At 45.2% G+C, this 22,406-nt stretch overlaps 2 protein-coding genes across 2 annotated transcripts; one reads left to right on the top strand and one right to left on the bottom strand.

The window, feature by feature from the left end:
* Nucleotides 1-13,141: 13,141 nt before the first annotated feature.
* Nucleotides 13,142-20,939, top strand: LOC115117356 (transcription initiation factor TFIID subunit 5-like). The gene is made up of 12 exons (XM_065006186.1): nucleotides 13,142-13,558; nucleotides 14,819-15,059; nucleotides 15,318-15,465; nucleotides 15,544-15,711; nucleotides 15,935-16,098; nucleotides 16,442-16,577; nucleotides 16,805-16,925; nucleotides 17,129-17,258; nucleotides 19,060-19,224; nucleotides 19,421-19,598; nucleotides 19,859-20,036; nucleotides 20,242-20,939. Exons 1-12 carry the CDS (start codon nucleotides 13,153-13,155, stop codon nucleotides 20,454-20,456), a joined length of 2,250 nt encoding a protein of 749 aa, XP_064862258.1. The 5' UTR covers nucleotides 13,142-13,152; the 3' UTR covers nucleotides 20,457-20,939.
* Nucleotides 20,940-20,948: 9 nt separating this feature from the next.
* LOC115117293 (ATP synthase membrane subunit K, mitochondrial-like) lies at nucleotides 20,949-22,266 on the bottom strand. Its single transcript, XM_029645763.1, has 4 exons — nucleotides 22,159-22,266; nucleotides 21,424-21,522; nucleotides 21,245-21,335; nucleotides 20,949-21,071 (listed from the first exon to the last, which is right to left on the bottom strand). The coding sequence occupies exons 2-3, from the start codon at nucleotides 21,508-21,510 to the stop codon at nucleotides 21,246-21,248; spliced, it is 177 nt and encodes a 58-aa protein (XP_029501623.1). The 5' UTR covers nucleotides 21,511-21,522; nucleotides 22,159-22,266; the 3' UTR covers nucleotides 20,949-21,071; nucleotide 21,245.
* Between the last annotated feature and the right edge of the window lie 140 nt (nucleotides 22,267-22,406).

Raw genomic sequence — 22,406 nt, 5'->3', positions numbered from 1 at the left:
ACCTCTCTACATCCCCCACCTCTCTACATCCTCCACCTTTCTACATCCCCCACCTCTCTACACCCTCCACCTCTCTACATCCTCCACCTCTCTACATCCTCCACCTCTCTACATCCTCCACCTCTCTACATCCTCCACCTCTCTACATCCCCCACCTCTCTACTTCCCCCACATCTCTACATCCTCCACCTCTCTACATCCCCCACCTCCCTACATCCTCCACCTCTCTACATCCTCCACATCTCTACATCCTCCACCTCTCTGCATCCTCCACGCATCCTCCACCACTCTTCATCCCTCACCTCTACATCCTCCACCTCTCTACATCCCCCACCTCTCTACATCCTCCACCTCTCTACATCTCCCACCTCTCTACATCCCCCACCTCTCTACATCCTCCACCTCTCTACATCCTCCACCTCTCTACATCCTCCACCTCTCTACGTATTCCACCTCTCTACACCTCTCTACATCCCCACCTCTCTACATCCTCCACCTCTCTACATCCCCCACCTCTCTACATCCTCCACCTCTCTACATCCTCCACCTCTCTACATCCCCCACCTCTCTACATCCTCCACCTCTCTACATCCTCCACCTCTCTGCATCCTCCACGCATCCTCCACCACTCTACATCCCCCATCTCTCTACATCCTCCACCTCTCTCCATCCCCCACCTCTCTACATCCTCCACCTCTCTTTCCCCCACCTCTCTACATCCCTCACCTCTACATCCCCCTCTCTCTCTTCCCTCTCCTTCTTTCCCTCTCTCTCTCTCTCTTTCTCTCATTCTTTCCCTCTCTCTCTCTCTCTCTCTCTCTCTCTCTCGCTCCTTCTTTCCCCCTCTCTCTCTCTCTCTTTCTCTCCTTCTTTCTCTCTCTTGGGGTGTTTTCTGCTTCATCTGTGAGCCACAACTCATGAATTATTCAATGTGCAACACAATGGGGGGTGAGGAGCCACACTCTCACCATTTGCACATACACGCACACACACATGAGCACGCACACGCACACACGCACACACAGCTCAAATAGACACACCTCAGCAGAGACCTTTCAAACAGCCGATGCATAGACGCTTGTTTGCTAAAGGTAAGCAATGCCCCAAACACTCGCGATTTTGGCTAAAAGATGAAAATCTGTGTTCAGTGAGCAGTGAGGACACGTTTTATGATAAACTACAACCCAGCACTGAGGAAGGGCAGCGAACACAAGGCAACCAGCATCTTATCTTTCGAGAAACAGCTTGAGGAACTAGTTCACTGACCAGGGGCTTGAGCAATGACAGAACACAGCTTTTACAGAGTCTGAAGGCAGTTAAAGACAGCAAAGCAAAGGCCTTCTCTCACAGACTGAACGGATAGAGAGGGGATCAAAGACTGACAATACTGCATGGCTATTATTTTACACACACACATAACAAAAATCATTTTGGCAGTGTGTATCATCCTCTCACAGAAGACCTGAATAAATGTTTTGTTAAAAAGTACAACATACAACTTGTTATCAGGATTCACTGTATCTTTTTGCATTTCTTTGTCAGTTCCTTGTTCTCTGTGCCATGTGCTTTCCCTGAAACACAGACACCTAAAAAAAGAGGGGTAGTGAAGAGGGGGAAGGGAAGTGTGGATGTACCACGCCCTATCTCAGTCCTCCTCTGTCATAGAATGGTGTTACATCGCTCTCCTCTGCCAAGCGGAAAACATACACGCACGCACAGACGCAGATGCACGAACCCGCAGACACACACACACCCTTCACACATTTCAATCTAATAAGAAAGAAGACTATTCACCAGACTGGGCATTGAAGGGAATTACATGATGTATATCAACTCAATGACTGCAGATTGATATCAGACTAATTGGAAAAGCCCAGCGGGGAAGAGGGCTCTAGAGAGTTCTGCCATCAGAGTACCTAGCGAGCACCTGAGTGTGACAAAGGAGATCTCTATGGTTACAGTCACCAATGCTGCCGACTGCAGTGCACTTAACTGACAATGGCTGTAAAACTCCCAAACGATCTCATCATCAGGGCAGCATTTTACAAACAGGTTAAACAAGACATCTTTAAAGGGTCATTCATCAGATCTTTTAATAATGTTCCGTTTGGCATGTGGTTTAGATCTACGCAGTGCTGCTGAACTGTAGATAAAATAGTCCTTCTGGTTTCTTGGAATGCTGGCGTGTGTGCGTGCGTGGTTGCGTTTGTTTGTTGTGCATCGTTGGTGGTGTTTTTGTCAAGGGGTGCGACGATGGTAGTGCCACACCCTGTTGTGTTTCCATACAGTCAACGTGAGGGAGGTGTTGTAAATGCAGGAGGGAGGGAGGCAGGGAGGGGGGGGAGGGAGGGAGGGAGGGCGAGCGGGAGGGAGGGAGGGAGGGGGAGAGGGGGAGAGGGAGGGAGGGAGGGAGGGCGAGCGGGAGGGAGGGAGGGAGGAGGGGGAGAGGGAGGGAGGGAGGGAGGGAGGGAGGGAGGGAGGGCGAGCGGGAGGGAGGGAGGAGGGAGGGAGCGAGGGAGGGAGGGAGGGAGGGAGGGAGGGAGGGAGGGAGGGGGAGAGAAAAGAAAAGAGGCGAGAGAATGGGTTTGTTCTGACACCCAGCGTGTGACTGGGGGAGTTGTTCCTCCCGTGAAGCTACTGAACATGTGAACCCTCCCCCCTCACACACAACCAGCGGGCAGACACACACAGGCGCTCGTGAGAATATGAGAGAGTGCACTGCACACGTATAATACGGAACAGCACGCAACCCGATGGTATTAAAGCACACCAGAATACACGCACACACACAAATACACGCTCACAGCGCCTGAATATTCATAGAGCACTAAATCCAACAGCACTGCAAGTCAGGGCACAGAACACATGACCATATAACATTACACATCAACATGCATCCACTTCCTCTCAAGGTATCCCACAGAGAAAGAGTAGCAAACTGTGTAAAAGTGTAGTAGGAAAACAATAGGAAAAACCCGTTGGCATGGTTACCTCTTTAATCAGTTGGATGCTTTCACAAGATTTACTGGCGTCCAGGGTGTGTTCATTTCACAAATCAATCTGGCACTGAATGTCTTAATGGGAAATTGAATTACGCCGTTTTATTTCAAGTGACTGGCAGCCGCAGTGCCAAGATACTTTCAAGCTCTTAGACATCTGGGTCATTGCCATCCAGAACATCATTCATTTGTTTCGATCAAACAACATTTCTGTTTCATTTCCTACTTCAAACAAACTACTACTACATCCATTCCCCGACAGTCTGTTGTATTTTGTAACGGCAGGAGCCAATTAACCTACTAAAGTAGAAACAGACAGAATAGCAGCTGTGATCTACATATTGATGGCTAAAGGATGGGCACGTTTGAGACGGACGACCTTGTGCTGCACATGATCCCTGATCGACAAATCACCTGGCACGCACGCACGCACGCACGCACGCACGCACACACACACACACACACACACACACACACACACACACACACACACACACACACACACATCACACACACATCACACACACACATCACACACACGCGCGCACGCACACACGCACGCACGCACACATCACACACGTGCACGCACACACACATCACACACACACACTCACACATCACACACGCACACACACATCACACACGCACGCACACATCACACACACACGCGCACGCACGCGCACGCACGCGCACGCACGCACAAATCACACACAACGTCATGGAGACACAAAGATTCAACGACCACATGGACACTCAGGAAGAGAGAAGCTGCTGTCTGTACGTTGATGCTATAGGCGGTCTGCAGCATGTCTATGTGGCATTTCAGGAGGCAGGCGGCAGATTCTGCATTAATTAAGACGACACGCTGCAGGTCCTGTCTCTGGTAATTGCTTTTGGAGGGGAGGAGGCAAACAACCATTGATCTTAAATCAATAAACTTAAGCCCTTTACGTGTGCTTCAGTCCTGAGCCAGCATTAGTAGGGGGCAGATCTATCTAACAGAAAAAGTAACCCATCTAGGAAAGTTTCACTTATTTCTATGGAGTTGTCTACGTGACAGGTTCCTCCTCATCTCCTGCAAACTACCGATGTCCAGATTCTCTATAGACCGCTGCTTCCTCCTACCTACAGGATGTCATTACACTGACATTCCAGCACCAGGTTTTACATGGACCAGGGTCCTTGACAGGGGAGGAGGAGGTGTAGCTGGAGCACTGCGTTTGTTGCATAACAGCTGCAGCAGTCTAGGGCGGTGTGGGGGCGAGGAGGGGGGAACGCACAGACGTTAGCATTACCCAGCCCAGGGTGTGGTCCCATGCAGGAGCAGATGTGGGACTGAAAGTCCATTCTAGTACTCTCATCTTCATCCTCCAAAAACAATCTCTCTGTTGTGTGATCCAGAAACAGACATTCTAAATGTTAAACGCTCGTTTTTCACTAACTGCTTATTCTAATAATAATAGACGCAGGGGTTAATGAATTCATTTGTGACCAGAATGGTAGCCTAGCGGTTAAGAGGTTGGTCCATTACCCAAAAGGTTGCTGGTTCAAATCCCTGAGCTGACTAGGTGAAGAATCTGCTGTTGTGCCCTTGAGCAAGGCACTCCAACCTACTTTCTCCAGTAAGTTGCTCTGGATAAGTGTCTGCTAAATTACTAAAATGACAACTGGATGGACCTTTCCCCACAGAGTATAACTTTCAATTAACTATTGAATTTCCTACTTTATGCTGACAAGACTTCCTGCTATGATATTGTATACGAAACATACTAGTTTGCCTTTCAACTGAAATGGTGCATTCTCTTCCTGTGCTGTATCTATGTAATTGATAATGAGGTCTGGTGTACAGCCCATACTGAGGAGTCTGGGGGATTCTGTACGAAGGACTGCAGTGCAAGCTCACCAGGTGTGCTGCAGAAGGGGATCTGATAACCCCCTCTCCTTCCTCCTTTTCTCTCCTCCCTGTAACACCAATCACATTGCAATAAATCACCTTATTCAACAGAGGTTTCCCAACTCACAGGGTGCATCCAAAAATGGCATCGTATATTGTCACACCCTGATCTGTTTCACCTGTCTGCTGCTTGTCTCCACCCCCCCCCCCCCCCCCCCACCAGGTGTCTCCCATTTGTCCCCATTATCTGTGTATTTATACCTGCGTTTTCTGTTTGTCTGTTGCCAGTTCGTCTTGTCCCGTCAAGTCTTACCAGCGGGTTCCCGTGTTTCCTGTGCACTAGCTTTTGGTTTTCCTAGGCATCCCTGTTCTGACCTTTCTGCCTCTCCTGATCCTGCCTGCCGTCCTATACCTGCCTGACTCTGAATTGGATTACGACTCTTTGCCTGCATTGACTTCCCTTTTGGTGAACGGATGATCTCTGCATGTGTGGTTCCCACCGTGAAGCATGGAGGAGGAGGTGTGATGTTGTGGGGTGCTTTGCTGGTGACACTGTCTGTGATTTATTTATAATTCAAGGCACACTTAACCAGCATGGCTACCACAGCATTCTGCAGCGATACGCCATCCCTTCTAGTTTGGGCTTAGTGGGGATATAATTTGTTTTTCAACAGGACAATGACCCAACACACCTCCAGGCTGTGTAAGGGCTATTTGACCAAGAAGGATAGTGATGGAGTGCTGCATCAGATGACCTGGCCTCCACAATCACCCGACCTCAAGCCAATTGAGATGGTTTGGGATGAGTTAGACCACAGAGTGAGGGAAAAGCAGCCAACAAGTGCTCAGCATATGTGGGAACATATGTTGGAAAAGCATGCCAAGAGTGCAAAGCTGTCATCATGGCAAAGGGTGGCTACTTTGAAGAAGCTAAAATATATTTTGATTTGTTTATCACTTTCTTTTGGTTACTACATGATTCCATATGTGTTATTTCATAGGTTTGATGTCTTCACTATTATTCTACAATGTAGAAAATAGTCAAAATAAAGAAACCCTTGAATGAGCAGGTGTGTCAACTTTTGACTGGTACTGTATATACACTGCTCAAAAAAATAAAGGGAACACTAAAATAACACATCCTAGATCTGAATGAAATATTCTTATTAAATACTTTTTTCTTTACATCGTTGAATGTGCTGACAACAGAATCACACAAAAATGTCAATGGAAATCAAATTTATCAACCCATGGAGGTCTGGATTTGGAGTCACACTCAAAATTAAAGTGGAAAACCACACTACAGGCTGATCCAACTTTGATGTAATGTCCTTAAAACAAGTCAAAATTAGGCTCAGTAGTGTGTGTGGCCTCCACGTGCCTGTTTGACCTCCCTACAACGCCTGGGCATGCTCCTGATGAGGTGTCGGATGGTCTCCTGAGGGATCTCCTCCCAGACCTGGACTAAAGCATCCGCCAACTCCTGGACAGTCTGTGGTGCAACGTGGTGTTGGTTATTGGAGTGAGACATGATGTCCCAGCTGTACTCAATTGGAGTCAGGTCTGGGAAACGGGCGGGCCAGTCCATAGCATCAATGCCTTCCTCTTGCAGAAACTGCTGACACACTCCAGCCACATGAGGTCTAGCATTGTCTTGCATTAGGAGGAACCCAGGGCCAACCGCACCAGCATATGGTCTCACAGGGGGTCTGAGGATCTCATCTCGGTACCTAATGGCAGTCAGGCTACCTCTGGCAAGCACATGGAGGGCTGTGCGGCCCCCCAAAAAATGCCACCCCACACCATGACTGACCCACCGCCAAACCAGTCATGCTGGAGGATGTTGCAGGCAGCAGAACGTTCTCCACGGCGTCTCCAGACTCTGTCACGTCTGTCACATGTGCTCAGTGTGAACCTGCTTTCATCTGTGAAGAGCACAGGGCACCAGTGGCGAATTTGCCAATCTTGGTGTTCTCTGGCAAATGCCAAACGTCCTGCACGGTGTTGGGCTGTAAGCACAACCCCCACCTGTGGATGTCGGGCCCTCATACCACCCTCATGGAGTCTGTTTCTGACCGTTTGAGCAGACACATGCACATTTGTGGCCTGCTGGAGGTCATTTTGCAGGACTCTGGCAGTGCTCCTCCTGCTCCTCCTTGCACAAAGGCGGAGGTAGCGGTCCTGCTGCTGGGTTGTTGCCCTCCTAGGGCCTCCTCCACGTCTCCTGATGTACTGGCCTGTCTCCTGGTAGCGCCTCCATGCTCTGGACACTACGCTGACAGACACAGCAAACCTTCTTGCCACAGCTCGCATTGATGTGTCATCCTGGATGAGCTGCACTACCTGAGCCACTTGTGTGGGTTGTAGACTCCCTCTCATGCTACCACTAGAGTGAAAGCACCGCCAGCATACAAAAGTGACCAAAACATCAGCCAGGAAGCATAGGAACTGAGAAGTGGTCTGTGGTCACCACCTGCAGAACCACTCCTTTATTGGGGGTGTCTTGCTAATTGCCTATAATTTCCACCTGTTGTCTATTCCATTTGCACAACAGAATGTGAAATGTATTGTCAATCAGTGTTGCTTCCTAAGTGGACAGTTTGATTTCACAGAAGTGTGATTGACTTGGAGTTACATTGTGTTGTTTAAGTGTTCCCTTTATTTTTTTGAGCAGTGTACATTAAAATACAAAAAGTCATGGGAAGGACAAATGTAACATCACAAATCACCCAGAAAAAACAATTACGTTCCTCAACTAAGTCCCCAATCAATGTTTTAAATTGACCGAATGGCATCAGAACATCAAAATGAGATGTACACTACCGTTCAAAAGTTTGGGGTCACTTAGAAATGTCCTTATTTTTTTTAAAGAAAAGCACATTTTGTGTCCATTAAAATTACATTAAATTGATCAGAAATAGTATAGACGTTAATGTTGTGAAAGAAGGGCAGCATCCCAGAGTCGCCGCTTCACTGTTGACATTGAGACTGGTGTTTTGCGGGTACTATTTAATGAAGCTGCCAGTTGAGGACTTGTGAGGCGTCTGTTTCTCAAACTAGACACTAATGTACTTGTTCTCTTGCTCAGTTGTGCACCGGGGCCTCCCACTCCTCTTTCTATTCTGGTTAGAGCCAGTTTGCGCTGTTCTGTGAAAGGGGTAGTACACAGCATTGTGCGAGATCTTCAGTTTCTTGGCAATTTCTCACATGGAATAGACGTCATTTCTCAGAACAAGAATAGACTGACGAGTTTCAGAAAAAAGTTATTTGTTTCTGGCCATTTTGAGCCTGTAATTGAACCCACAAATGCTGATGCTCCAGATACTCAACTAGTCTAAAGAAGGCCCGTTTTATTGCTTCTTTAATCAGAACAGTTTTCAGCTGTGCTAACATAATTGTACAATGGGTTTCTAATTATCAATTATCCTTTTAAAATGATAAACTTGGATTAGCTAACACAACGTGCCATTGGAACACAGGAGTGATGGTTGCTGATAATGAGCCTCTGTACGCCTATGTAGATATTCCATTAAAAATCAGCCAATTCCAGCTACAATAGTCATTTACAATATTAAGAATGTCTACACTGTATTTCTGAACAATTTGATGTTATTTTAATGGACAGAAAATGTGCTTGTCTTTCAAAAACAAGGTCGTGTATTTTGAATGTTGTTCCATCAATAGATTCAAACTAAAAGCTGATTGATTTAAATGCTGACATGTGTTAGATCAGACTGCTATGAAACTGTTGAACCATGTTAACACATCCAGACATGTGGTTTTGGCCAAATCTAAAGCTATGGTTAGAGATGTAATTTGATCACTCTTTTGTTGCTGAGAATTATGAGCTTCGTGATTTCAATCAATTGACTGAAAACCCACACTAACACACGGTTATATTAACAGTATTGCACTTCATGTAACCTACTTTTGGCCAGCTAGTAGCCTAACCACCGATCAAACAACATTATAGACTAAACGCTCAGATTCTGTCGCTGCAGGATTGTTTTGCTGTGACTGAATATAGATCAAATTAAGATCGTACACCTGTATGTTATTCCTTAAAATAATCCATATCTTAAATGAAATCTCTATGTACAATGTCCTCAGACAAGATGACTAGTCTGGCTAATGTCAGATAAGCAGTGTAGAATATAAGAGGATATACAGGGATTAGTGAAGGATAAAGATTCCCATCAGAAATCTTGCTGGGAGAATGATTGAACACAGGCTGCAATAGCAAGAATCATTGTGGCTCAAAAGAGAGAGAGAGAGAGAGAGAGAGAGAGAGAGAGAGAGAGAGAGAGAGAGAGAGTGTGTGTGTGTGTGTGTGTGTGTGTGTGTGTGTGTGTGTGTGTTAGCCACACTGTAAAGGGGTTACCATGAATTGGACAGTAATTTAGAGGCAGCTCGGTGGCAAGTAAAATTCTGTATTTAATATTACTGTACACCTACTGTAATATAAACATGGTATCAAAGCAAGTACTGTGTAATGACACCCAGTACAATACCGTAAAATTTACATTCTCACTCACGGGTGCAACAAATATAGCCTTTTACAAGGCGCGCCTCAAAATATGTTAATGAGCCAGAAACAACAATACCATGCACCCACTAGTGGTCAAAAGGTTTATAACGCTCCAATGATACGGTATTCTGTGGGGTGGAATTACAGTACCATTCGATATACAGCCATTTTCCCACAATGCACCATAATTTACAGTATGAGTTATTTACTGTTGATAATACCTAAAATGAAGGTATAAATGACAGTTTCCGTTAAAGTGCAGAGAGAGAGAAAGTACAGTGGCACACATCACACTCGCTGTAACAATGAGTACGCTCCTTCCTGTAGGCCACCGCGCGCTCCTTCCTGTAGGCCACCGCGCGCTCCTTCCTGTAGCCCACCGCGCGCTCCTTCCTGTAGGCCACCGCTCGCTCCTTCCTGTAGGCCACCGCGCGCTCCTTCCTGTAGGCCACCACGCGCTCCTTCCTGTAGGCCACCGCGTGCTCCTTCCTGTAGGCCACCGCGCGCTCCTTCCTGTAGGCCACCGCGCGCTCCTTCCTGTAGGCCACCGCGCGCTCCTTCCTGTAGGCCACCGCGCGCTCCTTCCTGTAGGCCATCGCGCGCTCCTTCCTGTAGGCCACCGCGCGCTCCTGTCTGTAGGCCACCGCGCGCTCCTTCCTGTAGGCCACCGCGCGCTCCTTCCTGTAGGCCACCGCGCGCTCCTTCCTGTAGGCCCACCGCACGCTCCTTCCTGTAGGCCCACCGCACGCTCCTTCCTGTAGGCCCACCGCACGCTCCTTCCTGTAGGCCCACCGCACGCTCCTTCCTGTAGGCCACATGCTGAGACCTCTGACAATGAGATTTCATCCATGACTTTCCCTCCTGAATTAGATGAACAGTGTCTAATTCTGTCCTCTTGAGTCCTTCTCCCTCCCTTTCTCTTTCCTTCTCTACACGGCAGACAGAAATAAGTCTCTCACTGTTGCCGCCTGCTACCGACCCCCCCTCAGCTCCCAGCTGTGCCCTGGACACCATTTGTGAATTGATCGCCCCCCATCTAGTTTCGGAGTTTGTTCTGTTAGGTGACCTAAACTGGGATATGCTTAACACCCCGGCAGTCCTACAATCTAAGCTAGATGCCCTCAATCTCACACAAATCATCAAGGAACCCACCAGGTACAACCCTAACTCTGTAAACAAGGGCACCCTCATAGACGTCATCCTGACCAACTGGCCCTCCAAATACACCTCCGCTGTCTTCAACCAGGATCTCAGCGATCACTGCCTCATTGCCTGTATCCGCAGTCAAACGACCACCCCTCATCACTGTCAAACGCTCCCTAAAACACTTCTGTGAGCAGGCCTTTCTAATCAACCTGGCCCGGGTATCCTGGAAGGACATTGACCTCATCCCGTCAGTTGAGGATCCCAGTCATTCTTTAAAAGTAACTTCCTCACCATTTTAGATAAGCATGCTCCGTTCAAAAAATGCAGAACTAAGAACAGATACAGCCCTTGGTTCACTCCAGACCTGACTGCCCTCGACCAGCACAAAAACATCCTGTGGCGGACTGCAATAGCATCGAATAGTCCCCGCGATATGCAACTGTTCAGGGAAGTCAGGAACCAATACACGCAGTCAGTCAGGAAAGCTAAGGCCAGCTTCTTCAGGCAGAAGTTTGCATCCTGTAGCTCCAACTCCAAAAAGTTCTGGGACACTGTGAAGTCCATGGAGAACAAGAGCACCTCCTCCCAGCTGCCCACTGCACTGAGGCTAGGTAACACGGTCACCACCGATAAATCCATGATTATCGAAAACTTCAACAAGCATTTCTCAACGGCTGGCCATGCCTTCCGCCTGGCTACTCCAACCTCGGCCAACAGCTCCGCCCCCCGCAGCTCCTCGCCCAAGCCTCTCCAGGTTCTCCTTTACCCAAATCCAGATAGCAGATGTTCTGAAAGAGCTGCAAAACCTGGACCCGTACAAATCAGCTGGGCTTGACAATCTGGACCCTCTATTTCTGAAACTATCCGCCGCCATTGTCGCAACCCCTATTACCAGCCTGTTCAACCTCTCTTTCATATCGTCTGAGATCCCCAAGGATTGGAAAGCTGCCGCAGTCATCCCCCTCTTCAAAGGATAGGATAAAGTAATCCTTCTCACCCCCCCTTAAAAGATTTAGATGCACTATTGTAAAGTGGCAGTTCCACTGGATGTCATAAGGTGAACGCACCAATTTGTAAGTCGCTCTGGATAAGAGCGTCTGCTAAATGACTTAAATGTAAATGTAAATGTACATGCACACTAATAATTTGAATAATTTGAATATTACACATAATTATGACAGTAGGCCAAGTATGGCAATAGTCACGTAAACACTTTAGTATTTTTATCTTAATTGGATTTTTCTGCATTCATTTAAAGGAGAAGTTTACCCAAAATCAAGAAACTCTGAAGTGATTCCATACATTGAAACTAGTTCATTGGAGTTGGTCCTCTCTCTCTCACTGTAGTGTTATACTGAAGCAACTGCAAAAATGGGTCACATGACTCCTGATATATATATATATATATATATATATATATATTATATAGTGAATTCATGACTCAGAAATCGGTGAAATGTTGTTTTATTGAAAGCCTCTGGCCTAATAAGCTATTTTGATCAAAAGTACTATCGGTTTGAGTGAGGAAATGTTTACTTATTCACCTAAGTTCCTCCTTATTGTCTGATCAGGCCTGATTTCAGATGTGTCCATGTAAACTGGATTATTAGGAAAATCGTTCTTCTTGCAAAGCATGTAAACAGTTTAAACTAACTATTATATTAATCTGACTATGCACAATAATAAAATCAAAACTGCATTATTGTATTATTGTGTGCATGTAACCGTACTCAATATGTCTTTCTCGTAGAATAGATTGACAGCACAGCATTGCTGAAGGAGCAGCAGGTAGCTCAGCGATTAAGAGCGTTGGGCCAGTAACCGAAAGGTCGCTTGGTCGAATCCCTGAGCCGACTAGGTGAAAAATCGGTCGATGTGCCCTTGAGCAAGGCACTTAGCTCTAATTGCTCCTGTAAGTCACTCTGGATAAGAGTGTCTGTTAAATGACTAGAATATAAACATTTATTGCTTTTTCTTTCTTTTATTTTACACCATTTCATTAAAAACATCAGCAATAAAAAAATATACTGGTATTGCCGAATCCCTTTAAGGAGATTTGATCTCTCTCTCAAACGTCAGGGAAAGTGACAGTGGGCCCAAAGCGCCACCTACTGGTACAACTGACACATGACTGGCACATATAGATCACAGATCCCCAGTCAAGGATAATCATTTTTTGTATATTTTTGTCAGCAGGTGAAAAATATATGCCAACTAAAACTAAAAGCAATACAATTAATGCCAAAAATATTTATCTCTAAGCTATTAGCTGTCCTCTTCAATAATGTTAACTAAGTTACGAATACAAGATTTTCATATGATACAAAAATGTAAACATAGCACAATATTTCTACAAGCAAGAAATATGAGTTGGCCATAATAAATCGTTTCTAAAAATAAAAATTGTTATAAACTCGAATTTTGATTGGCTGCTGTACAGGAATGACGGTTCTCTAAGAATTCGCCTACACTACTGAGAACCAACGAAACTACAATTTCTTCTTTCGGGGGACCAATCAGAATGGCAGATATTGTGCGGTCCACGTTTCTTTATTTTGCCCGTACATGCGCACTTCATTTCGAAAATGGCGGCTGTGCAAGATGGTCAGCTCAATCTGGAGGTCGAAAAAGACATAAAAACAGAAATAACAAACGATGGGTCTGGAAACATCAATGCAAACTCTTCGTCACCCGGTTCTACGTCTTCGGGCGGTAAATCGAAATCTCCTGCGGGATCGGGTGAAGATCAACAGACACTGCTCGCGGTGTTGCAATTTCTCAAGAGGAATAAATTGACAGAGTCGGTCGACATTTTGCGGCGAGAAGCGGGCTTATCTGCAGATGCAGATGATTCCCCGGTATCCGAGTCGGCGGGAGCTGGATCGGGTGGCGTCCCAAGTGTCGGTGCTGATGGGGGGGATGCCAACTCTCTCCTCAGCCGAGTGTCAATCGCCACCCCCGTCGCACCCCCGGCCACCGCACCCCCAAAAGGTCTCGTGCGATCACATTCAAAAGTCATGCGTATTGTTTTTATTTGCCTTGTTAGCTAGCTACCCAGCTAAGATACCAAATAAATGATTATAACTTTGCGTATTCACAAGGGCATGCAATGCAATTGATTTGTTATTGCCAGTTGGCTTACTGTTGAATGAATGAAACACGAGAGAGCTTGACAGCCAGTCCTGAAACTGCTGTTTTTGTTCCTCATACTGGTAGATGTATGAAAACAGTTATTGCGATAAGACCATAGCCGCGGGAAGTAGGAGCACCCCCTGAAAAAAATTAAAAAAATAGTAATGCAAAATAGTAATATTTTTGCAAAAAAATATTCACAAAAGTAGTGCACTCTGCCTTTACTAGTATAAGCGGACTGATATAGAGGTCTGTTACCGTGAAGCACTTTTTTCCCTCCAGCATCTGCTTTGGCAAAAAAGGTAGTTGTATAATTCAGAACAGTATCCTGCAGAATTCAATAGTTGCAGTTGTAAGAGTTGTCGCCCCGTCCCTGCGATTGTCATTCTAATGGAATCCAGAATGAACAAAACCCCACCCTCAAACATTTATATTCGAGGGCAGGGTTTTAATATTTTTCTTGACCAAATAAAATAGAAAAAACACAATTGACCATCCTTACAAACCACCTAATGTAAATGTACATGACTGTATTGTACATAGGCTGGTGATCTAGGTTAGTACCGGTAGACTTTCCATCACCATGAAGAAAAACAACGTATAATACAGTAATTGAGTACACTGAGACATCAAGTGATTCTGATGATGTGGCTCAGTTGGTAGAGCACGGCACTTGCAATGCTAGGATTGTGGGTTGGATTCCCATGGGGGGGGGCAGTATGAGAAATGTATGCATCACTACAGTTAAGTTGCTTTGGATAAGAACCGTCTACTAAAATGGAAAAGGAATGAATAGACCATTTTCACTTTTCACAAAGAAATAAGTTGCATTTTCTTAGTATTTCAAGAAACTGGAAAACATATATAAAACAAGTATTTTTATGTTCCACAAGTTAACAGATAACTTGTGGAGTACAGATAATTATCAGACTCTGGTTACAAACGCAGGTAAACACTCAAATACATTTAGCTTCTTGTTTTCACTAAAGTAGTGCACCGGGCCTTTACTAGTCGCAGCACCCCAACCCCGAAAGTACTATGGGTAAGACCAATAGTTCTATTACTGTTAGTTAGCTACTCCAATATATGTTCATTCTTCTAACAACTGTGCTTGTACAGTGGTGGCAGCATCAGGTGGGGAAGACCAACCAGACGTCAACGTTGTCTTGTCGGCCTATAGCCAGCAGGGGGACCCTGTCCTCTACCCACTCTATTATAACGGCCTAAAGAAGTTTATAGAGTCTGTCCTGGACTGCCACAGAGCTGAACTCTCCCAGGTCTTCTACCCACTGTTTGTCCACATGTACCTGGAGCTGGTCTACAACAACCACGAGAATGAGGCTAAACAGTTTTTTGAAAAGTAAGTGTTGTGGACTGGTAGTGTTGTTGCTCCCTTGTAGCGTCTCCAAAGTTCCTGCCTGTCAAGTACATGTCTTTTATTGATTGTAGGTCCAACTGGTGTATTGATTTGTCAGGGACTTTTATGAGTTCCACAATCAAATGGGAAACAACCTGTTCTATTTGTAGCTGCCTAACTCGGTGTAATGTGACACTATGCATGCGTTATTTCGATGTTAGATCCACTGACTCTGCTCCCTGCTGTCTCTCCCTACCTCAGGTTCAGCGGTGACCAGGAGTGTTACTACGAGGAGGACCTCCGCATCCTCTCCAGCATGTCCAAGAAGGAACACATGAAGGGAAACGAGACCATGCTGGACTTCAGGACCAGCAAGTTTGTCCTCCGCATCTCCCGAGACTCCTACCAGGTAAGTAGTCTTGGAAAACCAGAAATGTCAAGGTCTCTGTGGCAGTTGACAATAACGTATCGTATGTTATCTTACCAGCTGTTGAAGAGGCACCTGCAGGAACGTCAGAACAACCAGATCTGGAATATTATACAGGAACATCTCTATATTGATATCTTTGACGGGATGCCTCGGAGTAAAAGTCAGATTGATGCTATGTCGGGCAGTCTGGCTGGGGAGGGCAAGAGAGATGCCAACAAAGCCAAGGTGTGTGTGTGTGTGGGGGGGTCTGTCAGTGTGAGTGATGCTGAAGCAAAAATCTGTAATAGTTGGTTTGTTTTAAAGTGATAGTGTTGTCAATGTAGGTGTAAGTAAGCCAGTGAGCAATACCTTTTATTTTAAATTTCAGATACGCATTTCTGTATTTGCTGATTGAGAGCATTGATCTGTACTGACTAGACTTACTGTACCACTCCTGGCTGTTGTGCAGTTGTTCTATGGTCTTCTGAAGGAGCCAGAGATCGAGGTACCTCTGGACGATGAGGATGAGGAGGCAGAGAACGAGGAGGGCAAACCCAAGAAGAAGAAACCCAAGAAGGACAGCATGGGCTCCAAGAGCAAGAAACAGGACCCCAACGCACCCCAACAAACTAGGTACATCACCACTGACACACATTTCTTTAGTTAGGAGTTGTTTTCCTTAGTGCACACGCCCTAGTGAACTGTTTCGCTAGGGGAAATGAACATGTTTATTTCTTATTGGACCAGTCCAGGTAGTCCCTGTTTCAGTCTGTGTTCATTTGGTGCCTAATGAACACAGCCCAGATTTCCTTATGTTTCAGAGACCACAAACAACATTTGTACTCTATTCTTGCACTAGAGTTAGCCACGAAGCTTGTTAGCATTTGCAGTCCCTCCCCATTGAAACAACTGTTACTGCCTGACTATGACTTATGATTGATGTATAAATTGACCGTGTTCATTTTTAATATCCAAGAATCCCCCTCCCCGAGCTGAAGGACTCTGACAAGCTGGACAAGATCATGAACATGAAGGAGGCCACGAAGAAGATTCGTCTGGGCCCAGACAACCTACCCTCCATCTGTTTCTACTCCTTCCTCAACGCTTACCAGGTCAGCCATGCTTGGATATGGATTTTGAATGTGTGAATGACAACTTTATTAGTATACAAGTATAACTTGATTTCAATGTTGACAAAAACTTCGTGATGAGCTCAGTGTTCTCAACGTGAAGCTTCTAAAGCATCATTATTTAATATTGTGAATAAAACTTTACTCACAGTATTACCACAAAACAATGCGGTAACATACAGTATTCTGTCTTGACCTTTGACCTGTAGGGTCTGACAGCGGTGGATTTCACAGATGACTCCAGTCTGATCGCGGGGGGCTTCGCTGACTCCACCGTTAGGGTGTGGAGCGTCACACCCAAGAAACTACGCCGGGTCAAATCTGCAGCAGGTAAATGACAATGGTGACCACAGAGATAATATACAATACATCCTGCACACATCCAAACTCATGTTATGACCAAGGCTGAAAGTAGCATTCCACAATCCATCTATAACCATTGTTGAACTTGAGATCATAAGCTTGCACATAAATTGATAGTAACCATGACTTTAAATCTGCTCCCTCTCTCTCTCTCTCTCATTTCCCTGTAGACCTGAGTAATATTGATAAAGAGTCTGATGACGTGTTGGAGAGGATCATGGATGAGAAGACGGCCAGTGAGTCTAAGATCCTGTACGGACACAGTGGACCAGTATACGGCATCAGCTTCAGCCCTGACAGGTAAGATATTATAAAGTGATCAGTGGGGGGGCCACTTTCCCAAACTCAGATTAAATCTGGTCCTGGACTATGAAGAATGCTCAATGGAGAATGTATAAGGTAAGGGGTGTTGAACTGATTTTGCCCCGGGGGGCGCATTCGATCTTCAATGAGGTCTGGAATTAGAGGTCGACCGACTATGATTTATCAACGCCGATACCGATTATTGGAGGACCTTAAAAGCCGATACCGATTAATCGGACGATTTTTATTTATTTATTTGTAATAATGACAATTACAACAATACTGAATGAACACTTATTTTACCTTAATATAATACATCATTAAAATCAATTTAGCCTCAAGTAAATAATGAAACATGTTCAATTTGGTTTAAATAATGCAAAAACAAAGTGTTGGAGAAGAAAGGAAAAGTGCAATATGTGCTATTGTAAGAAAGCTAACGTTTCAGTTCCTTGCTCAGAACATGAGAACATATGAAAGCTGGTGGTTCCTTTTAACATGAGTCTTCAATATTCCCAGGTAAGAAGTTTTAGTTTGTAGTTATTATAGGAATTATAGGACTATTTCCCTCTATACCATTTGTATTTCATTAAGCTTTGACTATTGGATGTTCTTATAGGCACTTTAGTATTGCCAGTGTAACAGTATAGCTTCCGTCCCTCTCCTCGCTCCTCCCTGGGCTCGAACCAGCAACACAACAACAGCCACCATCGAAGCAGCGTTACCCACTCAGAGCAAGGGAAACAACCACTGCAAGGCTCAGAGCGAGTGACGTTTGAAACGCTATTAGCGCGTGCTAACTAGCTAGCCATTTCACTTCGGTTACACCAGCCTCATCTCGGGAGTTGATAGACTTGAAGTCATAAACAGCGCAATGCTTGACGCACAACGAAGAGCTGCTGGCAAAACCCACTAAAGTGCTGTTTGAATGAATGTTTATGAGCCTGCTTCTGCCTACCACCACTCAGTCAGATACTTGTATGCTCAGTCAGATTATATGCAACGCAGGACACGCTAGATAATATCTAGTAATATCATCAACCATGTGTAGTTAACTAGTGATTATGATTGATTGGCTTACTGCATTCGCGTAACAGGCAGTCTCCTTGTGGAGTGCAACGAGAGAGAGGCAGGTCGTAATTGCGTTGGACTAGTTAACTGTAAGACTGCAAGATTGGATCCCCCGAGCTGACAAGGTGAAAATGTGTCATTCTGCCCCTGAACAAGGCAGTTAACCCACCGTTCCTAGGCCGTCATTGAAAATAAGAATGTGTTCTTAACTGACTTGCCTAGTTAAATAAAGGTATAAAAAAATATATATATATTTTTTTAATCTGCAAATCGGCGCCCAAAAATACTGATTTCCGATTGTTATGAAAACGTTAAAATCGGCCCTGATTAATCGGTCGACCTCTAGTTTGGAAGGCCGCACTGAAGCAGTCTTATTTCCTTGACGTCAAATGTTTCTAAAAAGGAGTCCACTATACATTGTTAATGGAATTTTTATGCTCCCTGACTGTCTAGTGATTATTAGTTAGCTGGACAGTCAAGAAACGACACTGTTTGACACCCCTAGTCTAAGGGCTTTTTAGTCCAGGACTATGCTTAATCTGTCCTTGGAGAACTGGACCTGGTTGTATCATGTAGTGTGGCGTATTGGACTAATGTTAGGAGGCAAGGATACATAGTTTGAATTAACTGTAAACTTCATAGAGAATTGAAACACTAGAGTTACGGTCTTTTCTAGTGTTCTTATTTCTACGGTTAACTTAAATTCTCCTCTAATCATGTATTTTAGGAACTACCTGTTGTCCAGTTCTGAGGACGGTACGGTCAGACTGTGGAGTCTGCAGACGTTCACCTGTCTGGTGGGGTATAAAGGACACAACTACCCTGTCTGGGACACTCAGTTCTCACCCTATGGTTACTACTTTATCTCTGGGGGACATGACCGAGTCGCTCGGTAAGAACCCTTATAAATACCTAATGTTCCATTTGTTTCAATGCAATTGATGAATGGCATTCTTTGGGCCTGTTTCCTGGACTGAAAAGGATGTTCAGTCAAGGCTTAATTTATGTCTAGTGGTTTTGTTTACCTGATGGGTCACAAGAAAACAGCCACTGGTCTTTTTGAGGTTTTGCTTGGTCTTCTTCCGCAGTCTGTGGGCGACAGACCACTACCAGCCCCTGCGTATGTTCGCGGGTCACCTGGCTGACATCACGTGCACCCTCTTCCACCCTAACTCCAACTACGTGGCCACGGGTTCAGCTGACCGTACCATCCGCCTCTGGGACGTCCTGAATGGAAACTGTGTCCGCATCCTCACGGGTCACAAAGTACGAAGAGTTCAAGGTCGTAGGGCACCTGGTGGTCTGTTCTCTCCCAATAGAATGTGTATAGGATGGTTTGGTGTTCAAGGTTTAGTAGGCACAAAATGGGAGACTACACCTTGAAAGGGAGGAGGAACAGCCTAAATTCATTTTTTTCACAACATGTCCTTTTGTACAATTTGAAATAACTTGTTGCATACTGTACACAACAAGAGTAGTATGTGTGATGTTACAACCTCCATATCTCAAACTGGTTTGGTTCCCAGGGCCCCATTCATTCCCTGGCCTTCTCCCCCAATGGGAAGTTCATGGCCTCGGGAGCAACTGACGGGAGGGTTCTACTGTGGGACGTTGGTCACGGCCTGATGGTCGGAGAGCTGAAGGGACATACTGACACCATCTACGCCCTCAAGTTCAGCAGGGATGGAGAGATACTAGCCTCAGGTTGGTGTCCCTTTACTGACATGTAATAGCCTTTTCACACTACTGAGCCCTTTGTGCTGGCCTGGTCATGCACCCACAATACTTAAAGACAATGCGAAAAGAAAATATCTGAGCAAGCACAGTATGGTTTAGGGGGATATTGGGTCTACAAGAAATGTATGCTTGTAGTTTTCCACCACTCCACTTATATAATAATATTTTCCAGGCTCAATGGATAACACTGTTAAACTGTGGGATACACTGAAGGCCTTTGATGATGTGGAGCTGGATGACTTCACCGCGGCAACAGGTCACATCCATCTGCCAGAGAACTCCCAGGAGCTGTTGCTAGGCACCTACATGACCAAGTCCACCCCTGTCATTCACCTGCACTTCACCCGCAGGAACCTACTGCTGGCTGCAGGGGCCTACAACCCATGAGGACATTCAGAGAACCCCCTGCTAAAAAAAAAAAAAAAAAGAAACTGGGGTTGTGTAAGATGAGAAATTTCAAGTCTTATCCAACCACAGTGGATCAAAGCAAAATGCCCAACTGAAGTGTGTCTGTGATGCAGACCTAAGGATCATGGTTGTTCCAAAAGCTACAGCACCATCAAGCTGATCTAGGATCTGATTGAGCCCACCCAGCCTAAAATGGCTCAGGGGTGAAACTGCCCCTAGATACAGATCCAGGATAAGCTTGGCCTCAAATCTTAATCCTTAGTGGGGAAATGAAAATCTGACCCAGGACCAGTGTCTAGGTGCAATGTCACCCTACTCCCCTAAAGTGTGCCATAACTAGCCTATTAAAGAGACCATGTTTCACTGCCACAAACACTGCCACAAAAGCTTTATGTGGCTGTCATGCTGTATAGAGTATTTTATACTGGTGCATATTGTGTAAATAAAACACTTTTTTAATGACTTGGCGGGTTACATTTTACATAGTTTTTATTGTTAATAACACAGTGATGCCAAATAATGGCCTTATTTCTTACAAGCACATCCAGCTGCCGCCAAACTTCCGACCACTATACTACAGAACAGTCAGGACACCTGTGGGGAAACAAGAACACATTGGAAATATACAGTTAGCTTTCCACCAGGCAGAAACATGTATTGTTCATACAAAGACTCCCGATTAGTCATACACATTTCTGAATAAAACAGTAAGTTTGCTAGACAAAATGGGTACGAGAAACTGACGGAATCCTATGCAATACACTCACGTCACTTTGCCGTGACAGCCGCCTGTTTCTTGGGCTTCAACTTGAAGAAGAGGGCAATGGTGGCTATGCTTGCATATGTGAGCAAGACACACTGTGGACAGAATAACACACGTGTGACCTTTCTGAGAATGTGAACTGGTTGCACACCATCTTGCACAGTAATTCATGCATGAACTTACGTTCCTCCTGCCTGTGATTGTGTATGCATTGAAGTACTTGGCAAAACCAGTAAACTGGTGACTGGTTCCTGCGTCGTGTCCGCCCATGTTGGATAGTAGCTGGTCCAGAGAGAAATAGATTACTCAGTCAATTACAATGCATTGATAATGGGAGGATTAGAGGGCAAGTAAAAGTAATGCCAACCACAAATTATGGAATATCCTATTTCTAACACCCACGCGCAAGAAGTTAATGTCCGTACTTATTGGACTCGGGGGAAAATAATTACTCAAGACAACTTGCCTGTAACATTGAAGCTCAGTAGCCCTAGTTGACAAGCCTAACGGTCTGCAAGCCAGGCAGTTTCTTCCCACAACAGTGAAAACCAATGAGCTAACGTAACGTTAGCTAGTTACAGTAATTATATCATGTAATTGTGTGGTACCATTCAACCCAAAGCGGATTGCTATATTTGTGTGGGTATTACTAGTTTGTTAGCTGGTTCACTTTCATTCAAAAACTACCTGGCAGGCAGTAGCTAGCTAGCTACCGCTAGAGGTTAACGTTAGCAAACAACCTGGCTTGAGCTACCTCGCTAACGTTAGCAATATTGGCTAGCAAGATTAGTTGGTACTGACAAACAACTAAACGGGCATTTTAGAGACACCACAAGCAACAGCGTCCTGGACAACGCTGTTATAAAACGTAGGGAAATGAATAAAGCTAGATGTTATATTGATTGTCACTATTCTTACCTTCACCACACACGACCCTTGTGCACGGAATTGAACAAGTGCCCTTCAACGAGAGAGACCGAAATGCTAAAAGTATCAGGAAGTCCCGCCTACTCTCTACAGCGCATGTTCAGTGGTTAGTGTTTAATGAACCAATTTTTCTGGACGAAGCTAATGTCAGTCAATGAATAACCCCGCCTTTTTAATGTAAAATTGGACAGTGACAGGTTTGTTGAAACGTCAATCACTTGAAAGATGGACGTGAATGG

The sequence above is a fragment of the Oncorhynchus nerka genome, linkage group LG21 (genome assembly GCF_034236695.1).
Source record: "Oncorhynchus nerka isolate Pitt River linkage group LG21, Oner_Uvic_2.0, whole genome shotgun sequence".
In the NCBI taxonomy this organism is placed as follows: domain Eukaryota; kingdom Metazoa; phylum Chordata; class Actinopteri; order Salmoniformes; family Salmonidae; genus Oncorhynchus; species Oncorhynchus nerka.
This window is presented reverse-complemented; position numbering and strand designations above follow the sequence as displayed.

Coding starts and splice junctions, on each gene's coding strand:
- LOC115117356 (XM_065006186.1), top strand. CDS start 13,153: ATGGCGGCTGTGCAAGATGGTCAGCTCAATCTGGAGGTCGAAAAAGAC. Junction 15,060..15,317: donor GCTAAACAGTTTTTTGAAAA/GTAAGTGTTGTG, acceptor TCCCTACCTCAG/GTTCAGCGGTGACCAGGAGT. Junction 16,926..17,128: donor CCGGGTCAAATCTGCAGCAG/GTAAATGACAAT, acceptor ATTTCCCTGTAG/ACCTGAGTAATATTGATAAA.
- LOC115117293 (XM_029645763.1), bottom strand. CDS start 21,510: ATGGGCGGACACGACGCAGGAACCAGTCACCAGTTTACTGGTTTTGCC. Junction 21,336..21,423: donor CAATCACAGGCAGGAGGAAC/GTAAGTTCATGC, acceptor TTCTGTCCACAG/TGTGTCTTGCTCACATATGC.